Source organism: Podarcis gaigeae (assembly GCF_964106915.1).
Source record: "Podarcis gaigeae genome assembly, chromosome: 3".
Taxonomy (NCBI): domain Eukaryota; kingdom Metazoa; phylum Chordata; class Lepidosauria; order Squamata; family Lacertidae; genus Podarcis; species Podarcis gaigeae.
Window position 1 is genome coordinate 1,082,073 of NC_139680.1, and position 22,932 is coordinate 1,105,004.

The 22,932-nt window shown below is 42.7% G+C and overlaps 1 protein-coding gene across 14 annotated transcripts in view; it reads right to left on the reverse strand.

Annotated features, from left to right (window-relative positions):
* The window catches only part of ITSN2 (intersectin 2), a 92,949-nt gene that overhangs the window by 21,983 nt on the left and 48,034 nt on the right, over nt 1-22,932 (reverse strand). For 9 of the 14 annotated variants that reach the window (XM_083729742.1, XM_083729739.1, XM_083729732.1 and 6 more), the window contains 11 exons: nt 21,671-22,116; nt 21,251-21,372; nt 20,903-21,081; nt 20,074-20,215; nt 19,340-19,545; nt 18,300-18,364; nt 16,868-17,034; nt 16,363-16,408; nt 16,165-16,286; nt 13,935-14,031; nt 12,159-12,350 (listed from right to left, as the gene is read on the reverse strand). In XM_083729742.1, coding sequence (XP_083585868.1) covers nt 12,159-12,350; nt 13,935-14,031; nt 16,165-16,286; nt 16,363-16,408; nt 16,868-17,034; nt 18,300-18,364; nt 19,340-19,545; nt 20,074-20,215; nt 20,903-21,081; nt 21,251-21,372; nt 21,671-22,116 — 1,784 coding nt within the window. Of the gene's footprint in view, nt 1-2,518; nt 6,623-12,158; nt 12,351-13,934; nt 14,032-16,164; nt 16,287-16,362; nt 16,409-16,867; nt 17,035-18,299; nt 18,365-19,339; nt 19,546-20,073; nt 20,216-20,902; nt 21,082-21,250; nt 21,373-21,670; nt 22,117-22,932 lie in introns of those variants that run through there. The other 5 variants (XM_083729735.1, XM_083729733.1, XM_083729734.1 and 2 more) reach the window with 1 other exon arrangement.

The following is a 22,932-nucleotide window of genomic DNA, read 5'->3' on the forward strand; positions in this document are numbered from 1 at the left end:
ACAAAACTAACAGACTATGCGGAACTGGATAAATTAACTGGAAAAATTAGATTCCAAAGGGACCATAGGTTTTTAGAGGACCGGGGAAAGTTTAGAGAATATTTGAAAACTATACGTGAAGAGCATACAACGCTAGTGTGTTTTAAAGAAGCTTTGTGAAAAAAATAAGAAATATTGTAAGAATGTAAATGAGGGGAAAAAACTTTTATTTAAAGGTGATATTATAATTAAGGAATGTGAAGTTAGGAATTCAACTACGGATGATTGTTAGAGGAGTTGAGGGAGGTCCAAAAAGTTAAAATATGTGATGTGAAATTTGTAAGATTGAGAGTTTATGAAAAAATTTAATAATTTTTTTTTAAAAAAACAAAAAACATTAATATAGTCTCTGGAAATCTGTAATGTTACAGATGAAGAACACTATCGTTGAGTAAATCTTCATATAATTAAATGCATCAAATTTTCCTTGCAAAAATATATTTTTTGTTTAGTAGTATTTTTTAATTTTGTAAAATTCAATCCATTCTTTCTGTTTTGGCTTGGCTTATATAAGAAATGCAAATTCCCCTGGCACTAAAAATATAAATTGTGTTTAGCAATTTATTGTTCTGTTAAAATTCATCCATTCCATTCTTTCTATTTTGGCCTGGTTTAGAAAAGAAAATTAACAAACAATCTAATAACTGGTGTTGTGGGATGCACACGTCCAACTAAGACTCAATAGTGATATATATTTGAATACAGTGGTACCTTGGGTTAAGTACTTAATTCGTTCCGGAGGTCCGTTCTTAACCTGAAACTGTTCTTAACCTGAAGCACCACTTTAGCTAATGGGCACCGCCAGACCACGATTTCTGTTCTCATCCTGAAGCAAAGTGCTTAACCTGAAGCACTATTTCTGGGTTAGAGGAGTCTGTAACCTGAAGCATCTGTAAACTGAAGTGTATGTAACCTGAGGTACAACTGTATCTAAAAGTGTGACAGTGATTGTGAACTGGCTTTTTTCTTGTTTAGTAGTGTAATTATTTTTTTTAGGAAACAATCTCCCTCCTTACCTTTGATATCTAGGCTACAGAATTACTTCTATACCTTTAATTTTAGAGAAAATGTGCTAATTTAAACATTATCAGTACAGTAGCACTATAACATAACCATTTTAACAATATGTTAAAGGTAAGTAAAAATTTATCCGTTTTAGAGTAAGACCCATAAGTAGTGGCAGTTTTCTGTGGCATTATTACCACAGTCACCTCTACATAGTTCCAGCCTTAATTCAGACATTGTGATATATCCAAATATCATGATGTTTAGCTGGTGATATATCGTGACATTGAAAACCAGATATTGCCCAGCCCTGTTACACAGAACATTTATTTACCATTGGCGTAAGGTTGCCCAATGTCGTCTGGGTGGCACACAAACATAAAACCATAGATTACAATGAAAATAACAATATCACAAAACGACAAGATTACACAGCACATTAAACGGTAGTTCAAACTATTTATCACCACAGATGTCCTCACAGAGAAGGCCCCCTTCATGGCAGCCGCGCTTGTCAGTGGCTCAAAGAAGATCTTAAGGTAGGGATCCTGGGGGAGAAGGCGATCTGGTCTCAAGCCATTTGAGACTTCACAGCCAGGCTTGGGCTTGGGCTGGACTGGAAACCAGGGAATCCCACAAAGCCCTCTTGCTGCCCTAATCCAGTCAAACTTTTTGGAACCATTTTCAGAGGCCCATTGCAATAAACATGCGAGGTTACCTCAGCCTGGGCAATGGAGGGCAAGCTGTCTCCATCCAGGTTTGGCCACAGCCCAAGGTGATAGCCAGTGGTCACTTGGCCTCTAATGACCATATTGGCTCCGTAAGAACCTCCACGCTGCAAACCTGAGCTGGGGGGGGGGGGATGCAAACCCCCTCTAAAACAAGTTGAATATCTTTCAACTTTTCCCAGTATAATTGCAATTAGAAACATTTTCCATTTCTGTTTCAAAGGATAGTGGAACCACATTGTAGGGGAATCATCAGGCTTTCCATGACCCTTTAAGGTATCTCTTCCATAACCCAAGTTTTCTAAATCTTAGAAAGGTCTAACATATTGACGCAAAACAATCAACCAATTAAATTAAACCCACTGGTGCATGAAGAAATGGGGCCTTCAGAGTTGTTTTGTTGAAAGAGTTGGTATCTTTGGGTGCAATCCTAGCTCCACTCCCCTGGGAGTAGGCACCACTAAATTCAAGAAGGCTTGCATGGTTAGAATTGAGCCATCAGTCGCTGAGTGCACATTTGAGCACACTGCTGTCCCGACAACAGGTCATGCTGGCTGGGCCGGATGGGAGCTGGAAGAAACCCCCTGGACTCTCCTGGCAGAGACGGCTCACTCTCTCTAGAGACACAACTCGGTCTGACCCTCCTAGTTGGACCACTGAGCCACTCTAGCACAATAGCTCTCCATGCCCAGAGATAAATTTAATTAGGCTAACCGTATGGAAAAGAAATCATACACAAACATATAACTTTGTGTGTCTCTTTAATAAAGTATTTTTGCATAGTTATTTCCAGTTTTCAAAAAAACAAATAACCATTATCTCATACACAGCATATGCTGTGTTTGCATGGTGAGACACTAAACATTATTTCAAATATTATAGAACCCAAGAAGAAAATTTATTAAGGCAAAAAATACAACACTATAATATGTAAGCATTTAAGATAGCTAATAAAAGGAACACAACCCTATTTATGTGTCCTTAGACTTAAGACTCGTCAAGTTTAGAGGATCTTGCTCTCACCTGTGTAAAGAATTGCAGTCAAAATGCACCTTTAACTGGAAGCAAACCCAACTGATCTTGACGGGGCTCATCCAAGAGGACACATGTGCAAGATTGCACTGTAAAGCAGCAGCATGCTGTGGCAGCCCAAAATACCACTACAAATCATACATCTGTCAGCATTCTTGTAACAGGCTGATTGACATCAGTTTATGGTTGGATTGCATAGAAGGAGCACAAAGCCTCATGTCCTGGTATATACTGTTAAGAACAAATCACAATTTGATGGTGTGGTTCATTCATTTTATGTTGACCTATTAAAAATAAATAAATGGTAGTTTTCTAGCTGCTTAGATGCCCATCCAAAATATCCACAAAATCATTAACAATCTTTTGAGTTCTCCAGAACTCTTAATTAGGCTGGATTGTAATTTCTAGGTTTAGTCAAGAACCCTCAATTCCTAATCCCCCCCATTTGTGAGGTCTTTATGGGCATCCTATTCTTTGGCTAATTCTCTCGTTCTCACCCCGCCGCACCTAAAAAGCATGCTACCAAAACCTGCCTCAGAGGGAGATTTTGGGAGTGCAAGGAGGCAAGGCGAGGAGGGAAAGCTTATTCTGTTGCACAAGCAGGTAGACATAACAGTAACAGGTACCCATAAGAAATCTGCAACAACAAAGCCATTCGTCTTTAAAGCGAAAGGCCTACAGTTCAGAGAGCCCAATGGATGCACACCTAAAAGCTTAGTCTGTCTGCCAGAATGTTTGGCTTTTGGTTTGAAGAGCAGAGGCATCCAATGCCTAGAAACTTTTGGAACTGAGATGCATCTGTAAATAAGCAATTTGCCTGATATGCATTTGTAAATAGGCAATTGTTAAGCTACTGCTCTCTGGGGTGCAGGAGTTTAAAAACTCTACTCAATACAGTATATGCATTTAAAAGCTTTATGATTTTCGCTTTTCTTCTAACAGTTAGCATGAAGAGGTTCTTTAATCTCGCCCTGCAATTCAGGACTTTTCAAAGATAATTCATCCAGCAACTAAATTGGTTTGATCATCAGTTTCTGAATGATTAGCCAACAAATAAAAAACAAAAAACAAAACCCTTTCACAAGTTACTGGAAACTCAGATTTTGTCTGAACCCTTGTATGAGGCTATGTTCAGGTTAGCAAAAATGGCAACAGCCGTGTTTGAGGTCTGCCAAGGGCTTGATGAACTTTGGGATTGAGATGGTATAAACAGAGAGCTCCAGCCCCTGTCAAGTCGCCATGTGGGGCTGGAGAGCTGGACTAGAAACATTTCCAGAAGAGCCCATCAGGGATCTTTTGGCTGAAAGTTGCTAAGCCACAATCACAATTTGTGAGAAGAGGACGCAATACTGCACAATTAGCATTTTTATTGATGTAGCATCAAAACATTTGCTAAATGTCCACTATCAAGCAGAAAGACGGTACGGGGAACCAGCTGAACACTGAGCCACTTGCAGCAATCAATATTGATAAGTTGATTCTTTGAGATACGATCACAGGAAAACACAAGTAAGAGAAAACCCATTCATAATTTATTGAGGCACATAACTTTCCTGTATTGCACATAAAACCCACCTTACAATCTGTTACTTGATAAAAGTATATACAGGAATCTTTCCCCTCTTTCTTTCTTTCTTTCTTTCTTTTTCTTTCTTTGATAAACGTCTATTAAGAGTACATAACATTCATTTTATTTAGGTGAGAACCCTAAACAAACTTAAAAGGAACTCTTTTCCAAGTAACAGGATTACACTGTTAGAATGATGAACAAAATACTTCTGAGTTAATGAAATTAACACTTTTTGATAGTACCACCTAAGTTTTGCATATCCAAACTGTAAACATTTCAGATTGCACACATCACAATTGTTGCTTGCACTCTCAAATTCTAAGAAATTGTCTTACCTCAATTAATTGCCTTACAAAATTGTCATCCTTTAAAAAAATACTAGCTTTCCCCAAGACATAATCTTAAAGAAGTTAAATTACTGAAGTGGTATGCATGACAGAAAATAACATATTTAAATCACTAAAGAATTACAACCAAAATACTACTCTGCCACATGTTAGCTTCATGATGCCTTCAAATGACCAATCTAAATGGAAATTCCCCTAAAACTGGGGATCCAATCACTTGCGGATATGTAGTAAATTTGGAGAATAGGGCCATTCTGTCAGACTGCCTCTATTCTAGATCTATCTTGTCATCCTATCCTCCCCTTCAAAGGGAGAGGCAGAAACAGTGAACTTCAACTGATATTAAACTGATGCAGGAATAATAATAATAATAATAATAATAATAATAATAATAATAATATAAGCTCTCAATAGGAATCTCATTTTGACAGTGTCATTGACTAGGAAATTGCCAGAGGCCAATTGCAGATCTATAAAATATTCAGTATGGGACAACTATAATACCATGTTTTATTGTTACAGATAGTTAACTTTGGCATTAAGGGTAGCTATAGAATGTTAAAAGGAAATAGCTTGCTATTTCTCAGGGTTCCACTACACATCACATGTAAGTATGTGTCACTGAATCACAGAAGCATTTTGTTTTTCTCCAGGAAGAACCGTTGCAAGTGGGCATGTTGGAGGGGAGCCGTGGCACAGAGAGGTGCTCTGCTTATTCTCCCAACTGCTCCAGGCTCCTAATAATCTCCATGCTTTAAGCCACTCGCTGCCCTCAACCAGCTTTCAGATGGAAAACCTGGGCAAATAGGGTTGGTGCAGGGGTGTCCGGGGGTCTCTCCGCAGCCAGCCATGCTGCATGGGACTCTCTACTAAGTAACGTGAAGTTGGGTTGGCAATGGAAGAGGAACAGCCGACAGAAAGGCCCTGGGGGTCCTGTCGTGCTCCTTCTGACATCCCTGGGAACACAATGGGGTCTAGAATATTGCCCCCCACCCAGTAGCTGACTGGGCCCTCCCTCCCCTGCTGCTCCCCCCACCCAGCATCACCCAAAGGGTCAGCACTGATGCACCTGGCAAGGGATGAGCCACGCCTAGGAGCTCTCAGCCCATCAGGCTGCTAATGGTGTTATCAGGAGCAGGGGGAGCAACAGAAGAGAGACCTTTCCCCACATCTCTTTTCACCCAGAATCTAAAATTAGACCACATAAAAAACAATGCCCACCAAAATAGGTGTGGCTCGGGTTTGCTCTTTACTTTAACACGTAATAAAATGGGCTGAGAGAAACTTTTCTCAAAATCCATATAAAGAAGCATTTGACAGACAAGTTGGTGTTTGAGTCAGACAAGAGAGTTTTAAGATCTGAAAGCCAGCAGATACAGTGGAAGTGTAAAGTGCATAAGAAGCACACCAAGTTTTATTCCACCTCTGTTCCTTTTTGGTTCAATAGCCCAGTCACTGTGTCCAGAATCATACATGAAGTGCATGGTGAGAGATCAGCAAACCACAAATCAACCAAGGAAATACAAGGTGCAGCATCCCAAGAGCAGAACTAAGCAGGTGAAACAGTACAATCAGTAGTAGGTCTTTGTGTGCCTAATGCTGCACCACATCAAGAGATACCTTGACAAGTGCACTAATTGTTCCTAAATAAAGGGAATAGAGAACACAAGATAGAACAGTGCAGAAAGCCACACAAAGACCCACTATCTAGTCAGTTTGCAGAAACTGTAACTGTACAATACAGAACAAAATTTGAAGTCTTGAGTGGATTTAATATTGAAGCGAAGCAAATCAATTGTTTCAGAGAGATCTGAGCAGGCTGTCCACCTGCCTCCATGCTATAGTCAAAGTTGGATAGTGGGTCTCTGAGGTGCTTTCACACTGGAAGACAACATGGGATCCTTAAAAAAATAAAAAAGAAAAGAAAATTAGAGATAAATGACCACAACTAGATTTTCTGAGTGAAACCTGCAAGGGGCCAATCAGATGGCAGAGAAAGACCATTTCTTATTAATAAAGAATTACCATGCCTCATCGCTTTGTGATGTTTTCAATGAAAACTATATGGGTAAATAATGCACGGCTGATTTTTACTATCTGTCAAATACTAAATGGCTCAGCTATACAAGGCTGTCAACTGCTTAACTGGAGAATAAGGGAAGCAGGGAAATTTCTAAGATTTTCTAAAAGCTCAATGGGCTTTTGATAGTTGAAAAATGTTTATGGTGTGACTCAAACAGAACAATACTCCCTAATTTCTAGAGAGTCTTGAGGCACCTGCACTGATTCATGGTACAAAGTGAGACAATCACAGATTTTCATCCGGCTCTTCAACCATGGTGGGAGCTGACTACTACTTCCCCCCAAGTCTCCTCCCTGCCAGATGTCTCCCAAGAAGCCTTAAATTATGCTGGGGAGGGGCCACCTATGTTCGTTCTTCTGCTACGTGCAAAGCTCTCCCTGACCTTGGAGACAAGTGGGGAGGGGAGCCAACTACAGTAGGAAAGGTAAACACTATGGATGCATCTGCAGCCGCTGGCCCCTCCTTATCTGCTTCATGTGCTGAGTCTGCACTGCTTTCTGCATTTGACTCTCCTTTCTCACTTAAGCCTGTTGCTTCTTCAATTTCCAACCCTTCTGCCCTCCTCCATCCTCTGATTTGTCCCACCACCACACCCTGGGCTCTGAGCCTTCCTCATAGGAGGCTTCCCCGGCTGGTGCCTCCCACCACTTCTCTTTGTCCAGCCAGTCCAGGAAGACAGGACAGAATCCCAGCAGAAGAGCTGAAAGCTGACTCAAATACTTCCCTCATGATGCACCTCCACAAAATCACTTGCAGTGTTGGGAACAAGGATCCATGCCCTAAGAGATACACAACTCCAGCATTGTTAACAAAAGTGATCGTCAAGACTGTAACAACTAACATGGGATCTCCCTGCTGAACGCCATGAGGAAAGCCTTCCCTAATGTATTTCTCAAGAGATTACAGTCACTCCCTGACAGAGTCTATCCTGGGTCACAATGCAGCTTTAGAGCTGAGGTCAACGGCTGTCATGATTCTCTCACTGTGCCAGCTGCAGGAGAAATGCTGAGAACAGGGGTGCCCCTTGCACACTGCCTTCATAGACCTGACCTCATCAGCCAAAAAGGACTCTTGACACGGCCCCCCAAGGTAGGATGTCTGCCTAAGCTTCCCAAAAAGATTGCACCCTTCCGTGAGAACATATACATGACTGTCCAGCAAAACAGCTCATCCTTGGATGCCTTCCTTATAAAGAATGGTAATAAAGAGTCATGGACAACTTACAACTGCTAGGAGCAACGCCTCAATACCTTCCACATGCATTGCCTCAGGAAGAATTTGGTCATCACATGGCAGGACAGGCCTCAAGCAAAAATGGGCTCTCCCAAAGCCCACATTCCCAACATGTTCACATTTCTGTCTCAATGACATCTACACTGGCTTGGTCATGTCCACAGAACGGAAGATGGCAAGATTCCCAAGGACCTTGGAGGGGAGATGGCTTCAGACACCAGACCCACTGACAGACCAACTCTGTGTTACAAAAATGTCTGCAAACATGGCATGAAGGTTGGCAAAAATATGTGTATCCCTGGCAGATGATCACAGTGCCTGGAAATACAGTCTGGCTGTGTATCTGGTTGTGATATAATGCTTGTATGATATGCTATTACTGATATGCTACTTCTACTGCTACTACTACTAATACTTCTCCAGTTCCTATATTGTGCAGAACAGTGGTCCTGATAAAATAGCCCTCACCTGCACAGCAGTGATTGGGTATTAAAGGGACAAAATGAACCTTCAAGGATTCAGATAGATATCCTGCCCTTCTAATGTGTTTACATCACTTAGTATTCACAGGAGTTAAAATCCCACAATCTACAATCGAACAATAATATAAAAAACAAGCATTACAAAAATTGAAACAGAAGACAAAAACACTGAATAGGATTCACCATGTGAAATATAACCTGCCTGGCAAAATGAAAGCAACCAAAGGTTGAGAAGCACATGGCCAGTATTCAACCAAGGGTAAGAACTTCTCCCGCTTCCCTCACTGTGTATGCCCAGTGCCCCCCTCATATCTGCTCCAGAGAACTGATTTAGGGGGCACATGGGCAGGGGGGAGGAGAACTTTCCAGTGCACAAGCAGAAATCCTTGCACTGACAGAATGTTCATTCAGCGCCATGTTGGATTCCACCCACAAACTCCTGAGTTTGCTAGGAGAGAGACAAGTCAGAGCTGCTCCAGGACAGGGCTTCTCCCTCCAGTGGTGGGGCAAAGGAAACACTGTCAGTACCCAGACTGCCTTCCTCATGGCACTACCAGAGAAACAAGCATGGTACCCACATGTAATGGCACAGGTGTCATCAGGTGCACATTGTTCTGTACCAATGACCATCTGGACTTGCTTCTCTGGGTTAGCCTGCCCTGGAAGACATTCCCCAGTCTGCAAAATTCACTCTTTGCCTTTTTATTTTTCCTTGTTGCGCATTGCCAGATATGCATATCATCATGGCTACAGTCTGTTCCATCCTCCTCCAAATCATCTGAACTGTCTTCACTCATTCTAACTTTAAACTCTAGCTGCTTCAGTAGTTGCCCGGCGTCAGATGGTATGGTGGCTGTGAATGCCTTGTTCTCAGGGATGACTATTCATTTGAACGGGTAGCCCCAGCACTATCAAAGGCCTCCTTCATGCAGCTTGGAAGCATAATCTTTAAGATCCTCCCTTTTCTGCAAAATTTCTAGGCAGAGATAATTTAAGACAAAAATTTTTTGGCCTCTGATGGTAAGATCTGGTAGGTCTTGCTTTAGAGATTCCACTCCAATTTTGTGTAGGGTTTCCTTCTCAAGTCTTTTCTTCTCCCAAAGATGTCCCACAAGGCAGTGGGGGGCTGATCAATGCATACAGTTCTAATACATCTTTTTTCTCTTTTCTACGTGGAGGTGACCTCAAGAGAATGGTTTCCTATGTCTCAATGCAGAAAGTTGTTGAAATACCATTGTTAGTTAGAAGGTTATGGGACCCGAGAAGGAAGTAGAGAGCATACTGAGCAAAGACCACAGCCCAGGGCTCTGGACTCAGGAAGCTAAGAAACAGATTCAGGAAACAAGTTCCACAGGTCTCCCAAGGCTAGATAGAAAGTCAAATAAAAACTCTCATAAAATGATATTGGCAATTCTAATCTGCCTACTAGAGAATGTTGGAGGGAAAGACCACTTCAGGATACATTCCTCTAGTGCAGGAGAAACATTTATAGACCTTAGTTGTGCGGGTATAGCCACACTTTGCCCTTCATTCACCATATGCTCGTTTGGGGTTTTTCCACTTCTCTCAAAATGCACACTCAGCACAGGGCACCTCCAGAGTGTTGCTATTTTGAGGTGGGATTAAGTCACACACTGAAAAATTAAGCTGTGCAATTATAGTTGATTGGGAGCTCCTCCACGACAAACTCACTTCCCCAAAGGGCCAGATTTCTGCATAAGGAAAGTGACACAGAGGCTAGGGAAACCGAGCCAGATTTATAAATATTATTAGTATAGTGGTACCTCAGTTTTTGAACAGCTTAGTTCTCGAACCACTTGGAACCTGAACACTTCAAACCCGGAAATGATTTGAGTGCACACTTCCATTCTGAGCGAGCAGCTTGGCCCCAGCAGTGGCTGCCGCCATTTCCTTCCCTTCCCTTTTGTCTGCTGGGAAGACCTCTTTCCTCCATACAAAGTGGAGTCGGGCGGCACCTCGGAATGTAAGTGACTCCGGAGTAGGGAGACTTGGAAGTTGGCGACTCTCCCCAGCGAGCAGAAAGGTGGTGTTTGGGGGGGGGCATGTGCTGGGGGAGGTACGCTGGGCAGGTTGACCTTCCCAGCCCCTCACCTTCCCTCCGTCCCCCTGTTCCAAGCCCGACCTCAACCGAGGTCCAGGTGGGGATCAGGGTGCTCGCACTGTGCGCAGGCTCCAGCCCACCCGGCTTAGCATCCAGTGGCTAGGAGCGCAGCCGGGAGCAGCTGCCGCCTCCTCTCGACGCTCCGGTGCTGCTGCCGCATCCTGGTGCCGCCATGCCAGGGACATGCAGGCAGCACCGCCCCGACCTGCCCGTGGCTGCCGCTTCGTCATGCCCCAAGTGGAGACAGAATCCCTGGGACTCACCCAGGCGAATGGGGAGCGTGGGCAGATGCTTAAGGAGGGGAGAGGGCTGGCTTGGGCTGGGGGAGAGAATTTTTGCCTCCCTTTCCTCCCCCCTACTTAAACTCCCCTCTCCCGCATCCAGTTAAACACCTCCTTTTCCACACGCACACCAAGCACGGTCCTTGTCCCTCTAATTTGTGTTCTCCCCCCCATTAAACTCCCCCCTCCAATGGCAATGGGTAGATCACTGCCAGTTTTTGATACTGGGTAGTAGATTGCAGCCTGGTTTATTGCTTTCATTTTATGGATCAATGGTCTCATTAGTAAAATTCATGTTGAACTGCTGTTTTAGGGGTTGTTTTTAATTGTCTTGAACAGATTAATCCATGTTGCATTACTTTCTATGGGAAAGTGTGCCTTGGTTTTAGAATGCTTTGGTTTTGGAACAGACTTCTGGAACGGATTAAGTTTGAGAACCAAGGTACCACTGTACTACTACTACTACTACATGGAAATGCACTGGAAAGTGTGGGACAACTGTTGCTTTGATGCAATATCATCTAACTCTCCTGTAAACAAATAAGAATGAATGCTCATTAAATAAGCCAATGCCGTCTAATCAGGATGAATACAGTGATTGACAGGAAGTGGCAGAAACAGCAGTCATAACTGCCAGAAGGTAATGAGGAGCATTTGAAAGACTGAGAAACCAAAGTATAACTGAGCCTTCCTTACTTTCATATTTACTGTCTCAAAATTGCAGCTGAGTATCCTCTGGGGTTAATATTCCAACTATTCCAAAGCAGCTTGCTTTCCAACGCCCGACTGGTAACTGGTAAAAGGGCAACCTGTGAAGTTTTATAACTAATTTCAAATCGAAGAAAAAGGAAGGAGGCAGTAATCTACATCAAGCTACAACCTGAAAAGTCTGAGTAGGATCCTTTGTGCAAATGAAGAGTACAGCATTGCCTGGAAGGAAAGAGGACGAGGTGACGCTTCACCGTCTGAGAGGATCTAGTCCTACACCAACGCTAGAATGGAGCGAGTGAAAGAGCTCAAAAATTGCCCAGAAAGGAACAAGTCCAGCCGTGGCAGCTGAACACACAAGAAAAAGGCAAACATGTGCATCTACCTGTGGATCTGAATGAAGTGACTGAAGGATGTTCCTGGTGAACTAGAACTCTCTGGTAATAACGATGATAATAATGATCCTGAACTACAAGCATGTGAGCTGAGAAAACAAATGAATTGATGCATTAAACAAATTTCACTTACATTGCTGACTTGGGTCACAGTCTGTGGTCATTTTAACATAATTTGAGGGAAAGAGGCCTGAAGAACCGTTGATCTCTCCTTGCCACCAATCCGCATCTTCTTTATTCAGTACGTTGATAAGCTGCCCCTTGGAGAAACTGAGCTCGTCTTCATTGTTTGCCCTGTAGTCATACATTGCTATCACTTGACACACTAGAAGAAATGGAAACCCACAAGACCAGCTGTGTTATCCTGAATCAGCAGAGATACCAAACATTATTTCAGAATTCCAGGCCCTTTCCAAAGCAGAGCGAAAGTACCGTACTTTTCTGTGTATAAGACTAGATTCCCCCCCCCCCCAAAAAAAAGAATGTTAAAAATTGGATGTCTTATACACGGATAGTGCATATGTGGGACGTCGGATTTGTTGCTGCCTCAAGCTGGAGATTGTAATCGGCTATTGGTGGCTGCGGCAAGGACTGGTGTTTATTGGCTGTTACCGTGGCAATTGGGCAGCTGATTGGTTGCGTTTGGGACGCATGCAAGTGTGAGCGTAGGTTCAACGGGTGAGTGATCTTTGGCAATTCCCCCTAATAAAAGCTCAACAACACTGGGCAATCCTCCCCAGAGTCCCCCAAAAATTCTTATACAAAGGGGTGTGTTATGGAAAGAAAAATACAGTACTTTATTTCTCCTGCTAGAGCACCAGGGCACCCACCCCAGTGCCATAACCAGCTGGCTTCATATCAATGGGTGAAGGGAGGTAACAGGGGGATGATTTGGTAACAGAGGAAGGTTGCCCACTTGTCATTTCATACCTATTTTTTAGGCCCAGGAGAGCTAAGCACTACATCACTGAAGAAAAATAATTCTGCGTCCCAGCTACATTTTAGAAATGAAAGAACAACCTCAGGGACTGCAGCAGATTTCTTCTCTTTGTACCCATGTTATATTGGTCTAGAAATCTCCCTTCTCCTCTTTCAGAAGCTAGTAAAAACTGTACTCCTTTCAAGTGTCCCAGAAGTGATTAGGCAAGAATACATCAGAAACAAGCAATGAGAAAGGAACTGCAGGGGACCCAAAAAGACTCAAGTCTCCACATTTGGTTGCAGAGTACTCCCCAGCTGTTTCTTTTCAGTGGTTTTCAATACTGTTGACCACAGTATCTTTCTGGGATGGCTTGGCAGGATGGGAGTTGGGAGACTAAATTTGCAGTAGTTTCACTCCTACCTGCAGGGCCATATCCTTCTAGAACGTAGTTTAGGTGATAGATCCTTGGCCCCATGGCTTTTAAGCTGTAGGGTTCTGAAGGATGCCATCCTGTCCCTCAATAAACATCTATATCAAGTCACTGGGAGCTGTCATTTGGAGTTTTGGGGTAAAGTGCCAACAGGGTGCGGATGATGCCAAACTCTCTCCATTCCAAATGACTCAGGAAAGGCTGCTGAAGTGCTGGACCAGGGCTGAATGAGCACCAAAAACGGAAGCCTGGGTTTAGGAGCTCACTGTCACTTGGCACAGTGTGCTCAGAATTTCTCCCCATGGAAGCAGCTTCAATCACCTCAGCTATCCCCTGCACTGGGGTACATGGCAAAACCCAGCTTGAGGAAACGACTCCACAGAAACAACAGAGAAAGAAACAATTTAGTCCTCCCCTGCTACTTCCCCACTCAGAACTGCTGCAACATGAAGCCGTTTGCCTTTTACAAAAACCGCTACTGGGGCCAACACATGTAGCGTATTGTGTGGTTCACCCCTACATCTAAACAAAAGGGAAAGTAAGCTTTAGCCACCCACCTGGGTAAGTAGCTGGTGTATTCCTTTCACTGCTTGGACCCAACAGCTTCACATGGGTAGCAGGAAACCACCCTTTCTGCCTTTTTTTCCCTCTTGCCTGCAAGAAGAATGTTAAGCTTTTGTCAGCTAACAGGCAAACCACGTAAGGAAGAACCCAGGAGGCCAGCGATGGGGAACCTCCAACCTGGAGGCCTAATTGGGTCTGGCCAGGTCCTAAATTGGCCCATGAGGCTTTTTTCCCCAAACAACACTTGCCTGCCTCACACTGGGTATCAGGAAAGATGTCAGTTACAGGGCAGGTAAAGACACAGATGTAAAGGAACAACTGTGAACATAAAAGTGCACTCAGAATTACTCCGTGGCAAGCAAAAGTTGTATGTTTGCCTGTACAGTTTGGACTCAAATTGTGCCTGCAATAGGACATTTTTTTAAAATGCAGACCAGATTTCCTGGTGTGCAGGTGGAAGATGCCTACTTGCTTCAAGCTTCAATCAGTGCCGACCAGCGCTGACGGTGAGCCCATTTGAAGTTGTCACGGGTTCTCACAATGGCCTTGCCCACCCGTCAAAGTGGCTGGATCCAGTTCCCCTTCCCTAGAGCAGACCACCTTGACCTCCTTCAAGGAGAGATGCAATACATATGCAATAAATAAGTTAAAGTAGTCATTATAGAAGTTTCCTGGCTTCTTAAAGCTCAAAGGAAAGTAGCATCAGTTGCGAGTACTGTGAGTAAATCAGCTGAAATTAACTGCAGGTAAGCTACGTGATACTCTGGGTTTTCTAGCCTGAATGACATTAAAAGCTGCTTAGATTTTAATAAGAACACATCAAGCTCTTTGCAAGCCAAACTTATGAGAGCATACTGAAGTTAAAAAATATGCAAGGTTAGGGATATGCAAATGTTACCACAGAAAATATTGACTTATTTATAACGTGGCATATATATGAGTCTTGTGGATAATTAATTACACAGTAGACATACACTATTACACATCCTCCTCATTATTAACTCATCCAGCTGCTTAGGTCTCTTGTGTTGTTGGAAAAGCGTGTTTGTGATGACCAGCTTGTTCTCTTGACAGAACTCTATTAGCCTTTGCCCTGCTTCAATTTTAGTTTCAATTTTAGAGTCATGGAATTGTAATAATAATAATAATATTTTTTTTATTTATACCCCGCCCTCCCCAGCCAAGCCCAGGCTCAGAGCGGCTTACAAGCAATAATAAAAACAAGATGAATGATTACAACTTAAAAACAAAAATAAAACACAACAATTAAAATAATGGAACATTAAAATATTAAAATGTAGCCTCATCGCAGGAGGAGAAGGAAAAGAAGGGGAAAAAAGAGAGAGAGAGAGAGAGGGGGGGGGGAGGGAGGGAGGGAATCAAACTGGCTCCAAGCCAAAGGCCAGGCGGAACAACTCTGTCTTACAGGCCCTGCGGAAAGAAATCAGATCCTGCAGGGCCCTGGTCTCATGAGGCAGAGCGTTCCACCAGGCCGGAGCCAGAGTTGAAAAGGCCCTGGCTCTGGTCGAAGCCAATCTAACTTCCTTAGGGCCCGGGACCACTAGGGTGTTGCTATTTATGGACCTTGAGGCTCTCCGTGGGGCATACCGGGAGAGGCGGTCCCGTAGGTACGAGGGTCCTAGGCCGTGAAGGGCTTTAAAGGTCAAAAGCAGCACCTTAAACCTGACCCTGTACTCCACCGGGAGCCAGTGCAGCTTGAAAAGCACTGGGTGAATATGCTCCCATGGCAGAGACCCCGTGAGGAGCCTCGCTGCAGCATTCTGTACCCGCTGGAGTTTCTGGGACAGCTTCAAGGGCAGCCCCGCATAGAGCGAATTACAGTAGTCAAGCCTGGAGATGACCGTCTCATGGATCACTGTGGCCAGGTCGGGGCGGGAAAGGTAAGGGACCAACTGCTTGATGCGGCGAAGGTGGAAAAATGTCGCCTTGGCTGTTGCTGTAACTTGCGCCTCCATGGAAAGGGAGGCATCAAGGATTACACCCAAACTCTTAACAGAAGGCAATGGCACTAATTGGGCCCCCACAAGAGAAGGGAGTTGGTCCCTCATCCCCATCCTCATCCCCAAATTGTAGAGTGGGGAGGGACCCTAAGGACCGTCTAGTTCAACCCCCAGCAATGCAGGAATCTCAATACTCCACCCCCCATCCAATCTGAAATCCTACTTAGCTTGGCAAATGTGTAAGAATTCCCCTTCCTTTTACCTGCAATTCTCCCTGCCACCATCCGCTAGAATTTTTCTTCAAAATAAGGATCAGCTGCCCTGGGGCAAGACTCAGCTGTTCTGTTCCAGACGCCGTATAGGCTGTCGTAACCTGAGCAATTTCTGAAAGAAGACAAGCATCAATGAAAAATTAAATTATTACAATCAGCTAACACACTCTAAAATTAGTAATACTCACCAGGTTTTTTATTTAATGTCCCTGTTTTGCTAGCAGTAGCAGAATTCTATGAGAAAATAAAATAAAACAATCCACTTTAATTTGCAGCAGTAGCACAACCCACTCAACTTTCTTAGTGACAACCTACTCAGCTTACATGCTCTTGCTTGGGGGAGGGGGTTAACAAATAAGTGAGTGTGTATGTGTTTCTTGCTGTTTTGCAAAGAGTTTTAAGAAAGTCCTTCAGCAGCTCTTCTTTTCCTGACTCAGTGGTCCAGGGGCAGTAACTATTAGACTTGTTTGCAACTCTGCCCCACTGGGAAATTCAGAGTCCAGCATACTGAACATCTCTGCTGCAAGCAGTGATTGCCCTCTTCCCCGCCTCTCCCATGATCACTTGATCATCTGAGACATATGAAAAGGGAAAAGGAAAAGGTATTTTAGGATTAGGGCCTCTGAGTTCATCTTTGGATACCATACCTCCCCACACCCCCTAAAAAAAGAAAAGACTGTACTAAATCCTTACCTCATAATCTTTTGGTCTGACATAGTTTGAAGGAAATATTCCAGTTTTATCACCAATGCTTCCAGTCCACCATTCCCCATCTTTCTGAGTAACTAATATTTCTTCTCCTTCAGTGAAAGTTAAATCACCAGGTTCAGAACTTGTGTAAGAATATAGCGCTATGTATTCTGGAAAAGACGACAGAATTTTAGCTTTGTAATGAAGACATTCTTGAGGACATGAACATACTTATTCACACAATTCCTTTCATTTTTCAAACTCTGAACCAACAGCTGTTTGATGAGATAACAACAACAACAACAACAACAAAACTGTGGGAAGTTAAGCATATAAGATGAGAGGGACTTGATCAGGCCAGAGACCCAACTAGTCCAGCATCCTGCTCTCTTAGTGACCAGCCAGATTTCCATGGGAAACCTGCAATTGAGAAATGGGTGCAACAGCAGGCTCTCCACACTTGTGACTCGCAGTGTCATAGCTAGAAGTCAAGACCCTAATCTAACCCTCTTTTAAAGCCATCCAAATTGGTGGACATCACTACATGTTGTGGAAGTGAATTTCACCATGGAATCAAGCGAAGCACTAAAATCAACAGGCACATATGGATTATCCAAACACTCCTGCTAATGTATAACTGAACACCTCTGATGGGGTAGGGGGCTGGGGTGGGGGGGAAGGATGTTATACAGTGGTAACTCGGGTTACATACACTTCAGGTTACAGACTCTGCTAACTCAGAAATGGTGCTTCAGGTTAAGAACTTTGCTTCAGAATAAGAACAGAAATCGTGCTCTGGCCGCGCAGCGGCAGCAGGAGGCCCCATTAGCTAAAGTGGTGCTTCAGGTTAAGAACAGTTTCAAGTTAAGAACAGACCTCCGGAAGGAATTAAGTACTTAACCCGAGGTACCACTGTACTTGCTATTATACAAAACGAATTAAAAATATTAAAATTTAAAAAGTAATCAATTTGTGAGGGCATAGTTATCGTCAGAACAGCAGGCATGACTGTTGGCATTGCAAGTTTAGGACCTGCTTCAGCTGAAGTGGGAAACTGTCGAACATGAGGGCAATCTCTAGAGGAGGCTCAGAGTTGGGAGATGTGTGTCTTGCCAGTCTTTCCCCTACATGCCTTCTGCCTATGCCCAAGGCCACCTCTTCACATACCTTTATGCTCTTTCCCTTCCTTGCCCATCAGCTTGCACTGACCTACATTTTTTCTCATTTTCTAAAAAAAGGTGTAGAAAAAATATCCAAGTAGAATACATACAGACCATAATACAGAGTTTTTCATTGCTAGTTTGTTACAAGTCTCATAACTTCTAGGCTTTTACGATAGCACACAGTTAAAGGTGCAGAAGTTTCAAAGAATTTGGAACCTTTCCTTCCTTAAACACATAGAAATCTAAAGGTTTATTTAAATTCAAACTCTTACCCTCGTCTAACGTGTAAGACGATGCTGGGAGTTTCCTATTTACAGCTGCATAAACAGCTTCTGGCCTGCAGATTTTAAAAATAAATAAAAATAAAGTCATTTTGGCAACTTCAAGATACAATGTTCATTATTCAGTGACTCAAACTTTACAAAAGACACAAAATTCAAATAAAGTGTGTCTTGGAATTCATAGCTTCTTTTCCTCATCTGTGTACCAGGAAGTTTCTAATGTTTGATATTTTACTATTTTTTATATATGCTGTAAGCTGGCCAGAGTGGCTGGGGAAACCCTGGCAGATGAGTGGGGTATAAATAATAAATAATAATAATAATAATAATAATAATAATAATAATTATTATTATTATTATTATTATCCATCATCCTCTGCTACTCCAAAGACTAGGCATCTAAATGCATCTTAACAGAGCCTTATCCCTTTGCCTCCAATTACATTTTTCAAACACCCATATAATAAACCAGATAGTATTAAACCCGGCTATGGGCATTCAGAGCAAACTGGGACGGGTACAAAGGTTAATCAGAAATCTATGTGATTTGCCAGTTGAATTCACATAGATGGGAAGAAAGAATTCATGATTTCATTTATTTAAAAAGAACAGAAGGAATGGTAAAAGGCATGTCTGAAAGGCCTCCTGCCTAGAGACTGATGGGTGCAAGGGGGGCAAGGGACATGCACCTTTCTGGTGCTTCCTTTCTCAAAATATATCCTTCACCCCCAAATTTATCTCTAAATCGCTTAAGTTCAAAAGAGCTTGATGATTTAATGCAATAAGAAATGAAAGGGAAGCCTAGAATAAAAAGTCAAAGGGCACTTTTCTGTTCTTATGCCTGCCTAATTCCCAAATCTGTTATTTGTAGCCTGCAGTTTAAACAAGGGATACTTTCTGAGAGACTCTCCAGGGAGCAAGTGTTGTGTACCCACTGCTCTGAACCTCAGTCCGAGTTTCCATTCATCCTTTAAAACACTACCCAATACATTTTTCATGCATCCTTAACCCCCAAATTCCCAGAGCCTTACTCCTCTTTCTGGCTTTCATGTTCAGACAAGATCTTCACGTAGGATTTGGGAAACCACCCTCTTCCTCGACCTACTTCTCCGAACCACCAATTTTCCTGCTGCTCCAAGACAGTAATAATGTCATTTTTTGAAAAGTTCAAGTGGTTATCTTTTTTTGCAGTCCAGGAACAGAGTGCTTGTGCTTTTAGGTTTTCTACAACTTGCCCCTGTTAAAAAACAAAAAGGTTTCAGATGCCAATCATTTATGCAAGTTTCTATGTTTTAAAGAACTTTATTAGACAGAGTAATTTCTAGAACAAATACTTGCACATGATAATTTAAAACCAAACCAGATACTCTACCTAGGAAGGAGATAGACTTGGGATACTATCAATAATTAGGTCAGTTGTCTTTGTAAGGACAACTCAGTTTCCTTATCTGCCACAACACATATTTCAGCAAATACAGTTGTGACAAATTTGATGCTACAGGTTCTCTGAAAATTTATTTGAATGGCAGATTAGGGATCATAGAATTGTAGAAATAGAAGGGACCCCAGGGACCTCTAGTCCAACCCTCTGCAATGCTGGAATCTCAACTAAAGCAATCCCTTTAATAAACAAACAAATAAATGGTTAGTCAGTTCCACCTCTGCAGACCCTAAGCCTTATATCCCTGGGTATTCAGTGCTGGAGGAACAGTAAAGGATACAAAGATACAGGGACATAAATCACTCTTCTATAGGTAGAACATACCTGGCCATGGATGGGAGAAACAGATCCTGGGGAGACCGTACGAGTAAAAGCAGATTTTTTCTGACATGTGTTGACATTTAAACTTGAGAAAGATATATTTTGGTAATCGGATTCGTCGGCTGGCTTACGTGACGAAAGCGGCCTGCAAATTCAATATATGGCAATAAAGGTAGCACTTTAAAGCATGTAGTTGTGAAGCAGCAAAGCTTCCAAAATGCATGTAAGAATCATAAGCTATGAAGCTGTGTGCAGAATTTCAAATCAATCACTGCCATTCAGCCTTAAGCTAAACAAGGGAAATATCACTTCTGAACTGAAAAGCAGCACAACTACAATAACTGCCGCTATTTCTTAATATACAAAGCACATTTTTGCATAAACTGGTATACAATGGCCAAAATTCTAACACAGTTAGGCATCACAGAGTTAGAGCCTAAATCTTTGTTAGACTGAAGCCACTATATGCAGCATGCCAACTGAGTTGGCCAAAGCTGTTCTGTAGACTTCTGTCAAATTGTGTCCAACTGTTCCATTGCCCCTCAAAACACGTCTGGCTGTGGCCTGCGAGAGGGTATGACCTATGGCAGCCACTAAGTTGTGGAAATGACCACAGAGGTGCATCAGGCATCTTCCTTATTCAGCTTTGGGTGAATGCTCAAGAAGCACCACTTTACCCTCACTGGCTTTTGACACTTGAGAAGCATATTTTTAAAACCCACTTTATTTCTGAGACTCTAAGTTATTTTAAACCCGAAGACTTTAGGGTGAATCATCATCATCATCACCACTGTCAATTTTGCGTGGTAGCAGAGTATTAAGGTGCACTTACTCTACAGGAACTGAGGCAGTTGGTAAGGATACCACAGGAGGAAGGAGGGCTCTCTTTGGAGGTGAAAGGTTGTTTTCATTTTCAGGAATTTTTTCTACATAATTGCCTGGAAACCAGCCCTGATTGCCTTGGAAGCTCCCATATAACCAACCAGGCTCTCCCTCAGTTTTCTCAGCAACCTGGAAAAAAGGATGGAAGTGTGACAAAATGTTATCAACTAGCTTATTAGATAGGTTTCAATTCTTTATTTTACTGCATGGCACGCTGGGTATTTTGCAGAGAAGACAAAGGCTTTAATTTGAAATAAATATCCTATTAAGAATTCAGGGATTATCAGCCATTTCTTACCTGAATTATGTCTCCAGATCTGAAACTCATCTCATCATTATTCCTCGCTTCAAATGGATATAAAGCTCTATAATTCACAAAGGCAACAGATTTCCTAGACTCAGAGGAACCCACAGCATGGCCTGGAAAGTCAAGGAGGAACTATTACTGACTACTAATCTTGTCAGTTATGTTCATTTCAAAGCAGCAGTCAGTGCCTGCTTTGGGATTTGCATAATTGAACAACAATGGCCTTTCAAGCCATGAGAAAAGCTGAATATTAACATTAGCTAAGGCGTAATTTAGACCTGTGAACTGATCTCTCCCATTAAGGCCACACATATTAATGGATTGGTAAAACCAGTAGACAGTGTGGGACTAAAGACTTCAGTGTTGTAAACTATGGTAGCTAATATCCTTACAGAAACCTGGGTAAGATACCTTCATTTTTCAATGCTGACTTAAGACTTCGTCCCTTTGTTTGTTTAAGAATGTCTACATTTTTTTCATTTAGCTGAGAAATGGGTTTCTCAGACTCTTGCAGATTGGCCGTGTCTTTTCTTCTCTTCTCTTCATCAAAGTGCTTATGCCTCTCCTCAGCTTCTTTTGCGAGCAGCTCCTGCCTTTTGTCTTCTTTTTGCTTCTGCCTTTGCTGCTCACTATCTCTCAGCATCTCGGCCTGTTTGTTCCATTTTTCCTCTTCAGGTTTCTCCTCTGCCAATTTTTGCAACTGGGCTTCCCTTTCTTGCGCAACTGCCTCCTCCATTTTTTGTCTTTCCTCCTGGATTTTTTCCTGCATTCGCTCTTCCTGTAGTCGCTTTCTCCTCTCTTCTTCCTCCCTCCGGATATTCTGCTGCCACAAGTTCTCTTTTTCCCGCTTTGCTTTTCTTAAGAAAAAAAGCAGCGAAAACACTGTCAAAAAATGGTATTTTTTATGCTGATACTGAAAAGAAAAGACTTGGCACAGATCCTTAAATCAGCTACTCTCAGTTTACATTATTATCTTCCTGTAAGCTCTGAAAGTCCTAGGACAACTTAAGCATCATAATAGCGATAGGAATGGTGAAGTGGATATATGCTGTCCTAAACTCTTCAGTTATGCAATCTTACGATGCTTAAGAACTGCCACCATATTTATTTTTGTCACAGAAAAAGAACCAGTAGGGCAGGGGGCAGCAAGGTTTATTTTGCCTGAGCCGGATCGGCCCCGCAGAGATCCCTCCGTGGGCCGGATCACACGCATGCCTGCGGTTTTTAGCGTCTGTGCACGCGTAGATGTGATTTTTGGCGCCGCAGAAGCGAGTCCCCGTGCCGCGCTGGTTTAGCACAGTGCACAAGCAGGCAGCTTGCTTGGGGGGGGTGGCTCGTGGGCCGGTCAAACGACCTCTGTGGGGCACTCCGGCCCATGGGCCTTAGGTTGCTGACCCCTGCGGTAGGGTGTAGAAAATACAGACTCCATAAGCATCTTCAGAAACAGCAACTTTTTGCAAAGATTGTTGCCATATGCTGAAGTTAGGCTTGCTAACCTGTAGGTTTCAGAATCAATTCAGAAGGTTTTTTTATTATTAAAAAAAAAACTACTGTGAGGCATATTATGTCACATAAAATGGAAATCTTTCATCCCAGTTAATTTTGTAATTCAGTTAGCAATTTCTTATGGAGTCACTGTTTCAATATTATCTGAACGTTTCTTTTTGAAGTGC